Source organism: Corvus kubaryi, unplaced genomic scaffold (assembly GCF_017639235.1).
Source record: "Corvus kubaryi isolate FWS band 111438036 unplaced genomic scaffold, C.kubaryi_AGA036_p1.0 37385, whole genome shotgun sequence".
Classification (NCBI taxonomy): Eukaryota; Metazoa; Chordata; class Aves; order Passeriformes; family Corvidae; genus Corvus; species Corvus kubaryi.
The window spans coordinates 20,821,491-20,831,829 of NW_024581127.1; the positions used below are offsets into that span (position 1 = coordinate 20,821,491).

At 36.8% G+C, this 10,339-nt stretch overlaps 1 protein-coding gene across 4 annotated transcripts in view; it reads right to left on the reverse strand.

Moving 5' to 3' along the window:
* CSMD3 (CUB and Sushi multiple domains 3) overlaps nucleotides 1–10,339 on the reverse strand; it is a 613,333-nt gene that overhangs the window by 306,793 nt on the left and 296,201 nt on the right. For all 4 annotated transcript variants that reach the window (XM_042035930.1, XM_042035929.1, XM_042035928.1 and 1 more), the window contains 2 exons: nucleotides 9,528–9,631; nucleotides 3,399–3,511 (listed from right to left, as the gene is read on the reverse strand). In XM_042035930.1, coding sequence (XP_041891864.1) covers nucleotides 3,399–3,511; nucleotides 9,528–9,631 — 217 coding nt within the window. The remainder of the gene's footprint in view (nucleotides 1–3,398; nucleotides 3,512–9,527; nucleotides 9,632–10,339) is intronic.

Sequence of the window (10,339 nt, forward strand, 5' to 3'; positions counted from 1 at the left end):
TTTTTTCCAACCTAAACAATTCTATGATTCTATGGTTCTGTGATGCAGAAAATCTGATTTGTTTATCAGGAGATGTGAGAAATGGGGACTGTAATTTGTGCACTTCCTCTAAATATGCTGTTGTTCAAGGGGGTTAACTAGCATGTTTTCACACTGCATTTTCAATCTCCCCCTACTAAACACACAGAAACTTTTAAATTCAGATGATTTTTTATCAAGAGTTACACTTTAAAGATGAGCTAGTTGGGAAGAAGACCAACCTGTCTAAACAGAGAACTTTGGCTGGAACTCAAGGAAAAAAAGGAGAGTTTATAGTCTTTGGAAGAAAGGGCAGGCAACTCAGGAGGACAACAAAGATGTTGTGAGGCTATAGAGGGAGAAATTTAGAAGTCTGAAAGCCCAATTAGAATTTAATCTGGCTACTGCTGCAAAAGACTATAAAATATTTTTCTATATATCACCAGCAAAAGGAGAGCTAAGGAGATTCTTCGTTCTTTATTGGATGTGTCTAGAAGCATAGTGACAAAGGATGAGGTGTTTAATGCTTTCTTTGTCTCAGCCCTTAATAGCAAGACCAGTTGTTCTTTGGGTACCCAAACCCCTGAGCTGTAAGACAGGGACAGGAATCAGAGTGAAGCCCTCATGATCTAAGGGAAAATGATGAGTGACCTGCTACACCACTTGGGCACAGAGAAGTCTGGTTGGGTCTGGTTGGGATCCACCTGAGTGTACTGAGGGAGCTGGCAGAAGTGCTCACCAAGTCACTTTCAATCGTTTACCAGCAGTCCTGATGAAGCAGGGAGGTCTCAGGTGACTGGAAGTTGGTAAATGTGATGCCCATCCACAAGGAGGGGCAGAAGGAGGATCTGGAGAACTACAGACCTGTCAGCCTGACCTCAGCACTGCAAAAGGTCATGGAGATCATCTTGAGTCCCATCACGTGGCATGTGCAGGACAACCAGGGGATCAGGCCCAGCCAGCAGGGGAGCGTGAAAGGCAGGTCCTGCCTGCTTAATCAACCTGAACTTCCATGGCAGTGACATGCCTAGTGGATGAGGGGAAGGCTGTGGATGTTGTTTACCCAGACTTTAGTAAAGCCTTTGATGCCACTTCCCACAGCATTGTCCTGGAGAAACTGGCTGCTCATGGCTTGGATGGGTGCACTGTCTGCTGGGTAAGAAACTGGCTGGATGGCTGGGCCCAGGTAGAGGTGGGGAATGCTGCGACATCCAGTTGCCAGCCAGTCACTAGTGGGGTTCCCCAGGGCACAGTATTGGAGTGAGTCCTGTTTAACATATGCATCAATGACCTGCACAAGGGGATCAAATGCACCCCTATGACAGCTGGTGAGGGGTCAGTAGCTCTGACCAAGGAAGCTGTGACCGGTCCGGAGAGATGGTCCCAAAAGAGATCCTCTTCCCAAAGCCCGGTGTCTTCCCTCAGCTGCTAGCTAGGAGGGCCGATGCAGAAGCTGTCAGCTCTTTAGTGATTGTCAGCTCGTGATTTCAGCTCAGCTCTGCAGGGCAGCCTCCAGGCCAGACCAGGGAGAGAGAGATGAGAGGCTCGTGTAGCTGTTCTGCACAAGGTAGCTTTATTATCCGTACTCCGGCGAAGGGGAGCCAGGGACGAGCATCTCTCTGCCCTCGCAGGGACAGGGGGCTAGGATACAGGGGTGGGTGTCAGAGGGTAAAGGCCAATGGGCTACAAAGGATCTGCACAGGGTCTCCCAGAGGATTCTGGGTTTGTCTTCTTCTCACCGTAACTGCAAAGTGGCTGCCTTTCCAGGGGAGTTCTGCTGGGAGATTGAGCAATCTCCTTATCTCAGCAGACGTCCCTCCAGGGCAGTGGATGGGCATACCCTACACCCTCCCACCACCACCACCACAGAACACCTATCTGTTGAGTGCTTGCTGCATTCAAGTGCTATTTAGTGAACTAATGTAAAGTACCATTGTAGGGCAAGAGAGAAATAGATTCAATATCTAGGCATGCAATCACAAAGTTGATTATATGAAGATGCCATTGTGAATGTTCACCCTGTCTGTACCCTTCTACCTATTCATATTCAGTTAATTTTATTCTTGCAGAATACAGCTTCTAAGAATAAATGTAACTCATGAATAAAATAAGGCATACCATATAAGAATAGATAATAACCCTCTGCTTTCTGCAAACTAAAATTGTTGCAAGTAAAATTAATTTTATCAGGAGAGAATCATGTAAATAAAAGAATAGACAACTTGAGCTCTGCAAATTAGAGTTCAGATCTAAAACTCATCCTTTTCCACTCAAATATGGTTCTAGTTCTGCCGTATTGGCAAATTCTTAAACCTGTTTTTACTAATCATTCTCTTGCCCCTTTCAACAGCCTGAATGTGGAAATCCTAGGTCTTAATGATTAGCATTCAGCAAAGTACTAAGATCTTCCTATCTTAGTCCACTACATCTGAGTATCAAGAGCGCACAAGTGCACTCATACCTTACCACCATGGAGCTTTACTTTACACTACAGGAAAAAAACCAACAAGTCACATTGTGCACGCTTATTCCTGGTATGCTTCTTCACTCCATCTGCTGATCCTCAGCAACATCAGCTCTGTTTCTAATACACACAGTCACTGGTATAACTTCTGTTTCTCCTCTCTCATTTCCTGATGAATAGTCCTATTTCTATTATCTGCTTCTGGTGCTAGACAGAAACCATGCAAATAATAAAATTCTCGTAAGAAAGACATGGCTCTATTGTAAATGTAATATAAAAAATAACAAATATGACTAATTCTGTAACAATATGAAATGCATATATATGTATATATATGTTGTACTTTAGCTTTTGTTGATTTTGCTGTTGTTCATGGTCTATAAAAACTGTATGTTCTTCCAGAAGTATCAAATAGCAACAGATGGTTTATATAGTGCATTATACACTTTAAAACCATAAAGAACAACATTATTAGGTTTTTCTTTGTCTAGGCTCAAAACTTAGCACTCATTCAAATTCTTCGCTTGCAGTGTTTTTTTAATGTTTTAATAGGCAATAATTTTCAAAAGAATGTAGGAAGTATTAATTTATTTTACTCATCTTTAAATAGTCACAGAATTATTTCATTTTTAATAGTTGTCAGTACTAAATAACAAAACATAAGAGTAAAGTTATATGCCAAAACCCAGCCTCTGTAACAACACATCAAACAAAATGTGTGCAGTTTCATGTGACATAAGACCTTTAAGTGAACATTTTTTAAATTTTTTTTTTCAATTCAGCTTACATTTTCTTCTTTTTAAAACTGACAGGACTGGAAATAGAATGCATCCACTAATATGAAAGAAAAACATTTCATAATATCGGCCTAATTTTTGGTACACCATTACATTTGCTTCCAGTGATGTATCATTACCTTTGTAGTTAACCTTGAAACCAATTGAGCCCACACTTTCATCTGTTTGAAGGTGCAACCACATCTGATTGCTCATGCTCACAATTAAGTCTGGTACAAAGCTCCCGGTTAACCTACAGATAGAAAAAAAATTCTGTAAGGCTATTAAGCATTAAGTAAGTAGATTTCTTTCTTCTTGTAAGAAATCGAAATAACTATTAAGCATTTTTCTAATGTTTGTTTTTAAATTCATTGCATTCAGCTCACACTAAATTGGTTATTTACTGGCTGGCTAGCCAAGACAACTCTCACGTTTCATGACTGGAAATTTGATAGTAGCCTATAAACATATGCAACTGCTGCTTATGTTGTATTGAAGTAGTTCATCTCACTTTCAGTTGCTGCTCCAGAAAGACATGAAACCTCCCTAATCCTTAACCTTATCTGTCAATCCTGTGTCAATTACTCAGGCACATGAAGGCATATCAATGGCACTAGAAGACCATATGAGGCATTATAGTGATTCTTTGATTTTTCTGGTATGCAACTACCCACTTTGGAATACATGCCTTGCATATTTAAAAGAAAGCTGCTATTTTTAGGCAGCATTATTATGAAAGTCCATGTGTTCCCTGCACTCTCTCACTTCCCCTCATCACCTCTTTTACAACAAAGGACGAACAGCCTGACAAAACTCAGATGTTGTCTATTCCTTCATTAAGAAAACTAACAAATGTCAAACCTTAAAGCCTTTAACTGTTACAGGATGCTGATTAACTAGAAAAAACTAAACTTGATTTTCCTTTTTAATTTTTTTTTAAATTTTAATATTGTTTGCAAAAATCTGTCAATCAGTGCAATCCTAAATGTTGACTCTATTTGCTGAATGAACAGTGTGATAGCAAAAAGGAATGTTGTGAAAGCTGCAGTTTTATGTTATATTGCATTTTTTTCCCAAAATTTTGTCTCAAATTTGGTTATAGCTTATTATCTTAAACAAAATGCTGAAAAGTTTCCAGATACTTTTCACTCTTGTAAAGTGGATCACAAGCCCAATGCTTTATAACAGTGAAAACTGTTCATTTTTTGAAGTTCTAACCATTCTTTAAAGCTAGCTGAAACTTAAAATGGACTATTTAAAATGTATTTTACAGTTAATTTTAGTTCTTCCCTCTGGTCTTTTTTAGCTTCCTTCTGCATTAAATAGTCTGCTGTGGGAAAAATTCATGTCTGTTTCCCACATCTGTGTTCACAGATGGAGCTACTAGAAAGACTCTTGCCAGAACTGAACAAGTAAATGCCTGGCCAAAATAACAGATTAACTGCTCATTCCTGCACTAAGGGAAAGTGTCTTCAGTGAGTTCAGTCTTTGCCAAATTAGTAGATTAACAGGATGTTCCTGAGAAACAACACTGATGTAACGGCTAACAAAGTTTTGTAATTGTCACTGTTGACTGACAGTACATATTTTGAATATTAAGGGAATTGAGAATATTAATATCTCTGTTGTGTCAGACAGAATAATTCCTATGATAAAAATCCATCAAAACATTCAGCATTTCCATTTTCTGAAATTAATTATAAATACATTTTTTAAATCCATAGTTTTAACAAGAAATGCTTTCCAATTAAATAGTACAGGAGGAAAAAAAATACCATTTTAAAATACATTAAAAAAGAAAAATAGAAAGAATAAATCAACAGAACACAAAAATCTCTTGTTACTCTATTTTTTAAGTCCTTAGGGATCCCTGTAAAACATGTGGGAAGGGGCCACAGAGCAATATGATCCAGAAAAAACAGTATTATATGAAAGAAGCTACTTAAGATAATAATGAAACTCTGCAGTTGAGAATTATTCTTTCTGTGCTTCTGGGGGTTTATGTGGCTTCCTCTACCCGGACTCATTACCTAGATTCCTCTCCTGGAAATACACGTTCCCTTTTAAGAACTGAATAGTGAACACTGACAGCAGGAGAAATGGAAATACGCGGTTATGATGTCTCCCTTTTTATTAAACAGCTTAACAGTTACAACACTCAGCAGGGTGTTTTCCACCTCTTTCTCTATGACTCCAGAACTACTCCTCCCACATACTTGTGACATATATTCTCCCCCTGAGAGAGTACTCTGAAGACTGGATTTGAGGATATTCAGAAGATTGTAACACTCTCCATTTGCTGAAGATGGCCTGTAATATGAGATTGGACATATGCACAGCCAACACAGCAAGCACACTAAAAGATTGAGTTTCATGTCTTGTACACTGGATTTTCCATGTTACAGGAACCAGTGTCTAGATAGATATTGTATTAAAAGTCACCTGCAGCAAATGTCAGACCAAACTGCTGAAACCAAACTTCCAAATATCCCGATAAAGTGCTGTGACTGATGCATGAAGGGAGAACTCACCATTTCTTCTCCTTCTTCCCCTCTATCCCTTGGTAATAACACTTAATTCTGTTCCACCTTGAATCTTAGTTCAATAGGAAAGCACTAAGAATGCCTTCATATTAGTCATCTGGTCAAACAGACTAAAAAAAATATAGCAATCAGGTTTAAGTTCACTTGGGTGCCAGGCTCACCAGGCTGGAGCAGACTGTCGCATTGCTGGGTGCATGGATATACAGGCTCAGAATTATAGGCACCCAGGGAAACTTAATGGCAAGTACTGAAAAGGCATTGGAGTTTAGCTACTTCCGTGATTAACATCAGCAGAATAGGAATAATCAGGACTGCAATTATCAATTTAGGAAGCATAATTCTATTGAAATGCCACTTAACTTCAGTTTTTGCTTCTGCACCTTCCTATCAAACAGCGCCCAGTAAAACCATCAGATTAAACACTTGGGTAGGTTTCCTGATTAACTCCGATAAGTTGGAAGACAAATGTTTTCACATTATTAACATGTAAACCAGACATATTTAAACCAATGTTCTTCAGCAATTTTCTGGGGGGAAGATAATTATTTTAAAATTTAAAATCCAAAAATTAAGTTATACAACAGCTGATTTGTTTGCTATGCATCATATCTCAGACAAAGTCTGCATGATTCACAGGAGAGAAAAGTTTTACATGGTTTTTACAGTACTCAATTATCTTCCATCTTCTATGTCATTTTTTTATGCATTTTAATCCTAGTAACTTCACCATTGATACTTCTGATCACAGAATAAACATTCTACTGTTAAAAAAACATAATATACTTGTGGCTTAGTATATAATGTTACTTAATATTAAACCCCCATAACCTCATGGGGAATCTTTTTGCTTTTCCAGGATCTTCATAGTAATAATTCTTTAAAATTAATTACCTGGTTATTTACAGAACAGATTCTCTTATCGTATGTTAACACTTGACAATTCTAATTAACTTTTTTAATTTAAAAAAATTACTCAGGATTCTTTTATGTTTGTGACACTTTTAATAGGGTAATTCCATCATTTCTCCCCAACCTAAGGTACATCATCAGAAATCATTTTATAAAATGCGAACATCTTCAATGAAATACAATCTGGACAGACTGTTCTACCACATGACTCAAAATTTAAAATATTATTGCACTTTGCCTTAATGCATTACTGTAATTCAGTAACAATACTTTAGTTAAACTTTAATAAGAACTTATGAATTTGCACTTAATAAAGTTCCTTTCCACAAGAGAGAATATTCCACATAGTTTAGGAATCTAAGAATAGCTGAAACTGAACTCCAGCATTATCAGCAATATTTTTTGAATGATTGGTACTGCTTAAAAAGTAGAATTTACAGTATTTCCACACTTCTCAAATTGATTAGTAGTAGCAATTAACTCATCTGCAATCCACTAAGAGACTGAATTGTCATAAAGCAATTGCACCATAAATACCGGGCCAAATGGTGGTCTTTTCATTGATAATAATCCTAGAATCAGACATTTAGGTTGGAAAAGACCTTTAAGATCATCAAGTACAACAGTTAAACCAACACTGCCAAGTCCACCACTAAACCATGTCCTTAAACACCACATCTACACATCTGAACACCTCCAGGGATGGTGACTCCAACACCACCCTGGGCAGCCTCTTCCAATGGCTGACATTGGAACAGTGTCCAATCCTTCTGACACTGGTCAGAAAAAAAAGCCAAAGAGAGTGTCTGCCCCCTGATAAGCGAGAGGGGAGAGCTGGTGACAACAGAGATGGAGAAGGCTGAGGTACTTCAGCGAGTTCTTTGCCTCAGTCTTCACTGGCTGTCAGGCTTCCCATTTCTTTCAAGTCCTTGATCCTCTGCATGGGAGCTGGGGGAGAGAGGTCACTCGCACTGTAAGCAAAAAGCAGGTTCAAGACCACTTGATGAAACTGGAAAGTCACAAGTCTAAGGGCCCTGATGACATGCATCCCAGGATCATAAGGAAACTAGCTGATGTTGCCAGGCCACTCTCCATTATTCAAAAAGTCATGGCCGTCACGTGGTTACTGGAAGGAGGGAAACCACTCCTGAGAGAAAGGAAGATCCAGGGAACTACAGACCCGTGAGCTTCAGTTCTGTGTTTGCCCTCCAGCAGATCGACACTCCTGTGCAACTTGGTGTCATCTGCAAACTGACTGAGGGTGCACTCAAACCCCTTGTCCAGACCATCGATAAAGATGTCAAACAAAATAGAATAAAACAAAACGGATAGAATTATTACAAAAACAACTGAAAATAGAAGGTCAGATAATCTATCCTCTGGATGATAAATATAAAGGGCATTTCATTAGAAAAATCTGTAAATCTTAGAAAAAATGTATGTTCTGTTCAAAGTTTTGCAATTACTAATATTAATGAGGTGAAATTAGGACAGAAAAAGAGTCAGACCTTGGGTTTAGTGTACTCAAACTAATTCTTGATATCATTCTTATGGTGAATAATGGAAAACTGAAATATATAAAATTGTTTTAATAGATTTCCAATAAATATACTGCAGGGAATATCATTCTAAGTAATCCTAATTTTGTTATTCTTTTGTTATGTAAATATATTTTGTACTAAACTTGTATCACATTCTTATCTGTGTTTCAATTACTAAATCATTTGAACTAATGATAACATCAGGTACTTGCAGAAAGGTCAGTTTATTTAAAATTAACAGCTAAATATTATTTGGCCATTAAAAAACGTTTTCTAAATAGCAGACAATCCCTTACATGCAAAGCATGGTTTTTAAGCATTAGATAACTTTTTTTTTTTAAATAAAATTGACTCAGATTTGAAAAAAATAAATCCAATGAACTTTAAGAGACATTCATTTCTCCTACATAATATTGACTTATTTAGACTAGAACTAGAGTTACATAAAATGATGAATTATAAGTAAGGCCTAATTACAGTGTTCTGCATATTTACAAGTGACTGTGGAATGAACAGAATTGCTGACTTATAACACTGTCTTGAAAATTTTACAAACTAAGTAATACAATTCTGAGTTTGTCTTCTTGAGACAGTTGTTAGTATTATTGCCACAAGCTAAGTGTTTGAGAAATATGGATTTTGAAGTTAATCAATGATGGTTAAGAATATTACATATCTATATATCTGGGTTCACACATTCTAGAAAAATGTCTGTGAATGAGAAAAATCTCATTCAATACTCAATGCTGGTTTGCAACATGTGGTTTAGGTAACACCCTCTTCAGCCTTTCTTTGTAGTAATTTTCTTCACTATGTTAACTTTCTCTTCTGAGTTATCCATAATAGTCAATAAGCAAATTAAAGTCAAGATGTTATAGTACATCTTTTGTCATGATAACCTTGCTAGGAGACCATAAAAGTTTGTGCACAAGTTATCCATGTATCTATTTTCCATTATGTTCTTACACACTTTTAATTTGAGAACACACAAAGGGAGCACAATAGTCCCTAAAATTTACATGTGTGTCTGTACCATGTCTTTCAAATTTCTGATTCTAGCTCATCTTTTTCTTTTGTGATGTCCACTTCATCTCTTTCTGACTTCAGAACAGTAAACACATAACAGTGTACTTAAACTGTCACCTTTAGTAAATTTAGAAGCTCAGCGAGATTAGTTTTTGCTCAGATTTATCTGATTCTAATAATTATTTAGTCTCAGCAAAACACATGAATCACATTCTCCAATGTATACAAACTGTAAATGCAAAAGACTTACACTTGAAGCACAGTTTTAGGATCACCCACTTCTCCTCCATCACCAATTGTCAGTGTGTCATAGCCAATCTCCAGATCAAATTCTTCAAAATTTATCTGAATAACCTACATATATAAATAAAATAAGTAAATAAAGTAAGTAAATATATTTTATAAATAAATAAATGTACTGGAGAGATGAGTCTGTAAATTAAGCTTTTCAGCAATGTAAATAAAACCAATCTTCCAATTAATAATTGCATGTAAGTTTAGTGTATTTCACAATAAATTAGTGTAATTAACCCCAAAGGTTTGGATCATGAAATACGAATTATAATAACTTTTAGGTATCATCACTCTGCTGACCTCCTCGAAGTGCCACAATTTCACTTATTTATGTAGTTGTTACATGTTTATTACAGTTCTGGGTAATTGCATTACATTTTGATTACTATATACTCAAAGGGCAGGATAACTAACTGGATTTTTTGCAATACCACTGTCTTCAAATACCAACTAAATAATTGTACCTCACTGAGTAAATTCAGTGAAGGTGAAGAATATGATTTACTCCTGACATCTATAATCTGGCTCAAGGAGGACAAAGATGCATCAAAGGCAAAAGTAATTTTATTTCATGAAGTTGAGTAAAATACAACTATGAGAAGAATAGCCATTCTTAATATCCTGTAAATTAAATTGCTTTATGCATATTTCTGCTGAAGGATAAAAATTTCAGCTATATTTTAATAAAAGAATGCATTTTTTGATTTAGAACAAAAAGAGGAGGGAAGGGAAGGGAAGGGAAGGGAAGGGAAGGGAAGGGAAGGGAAG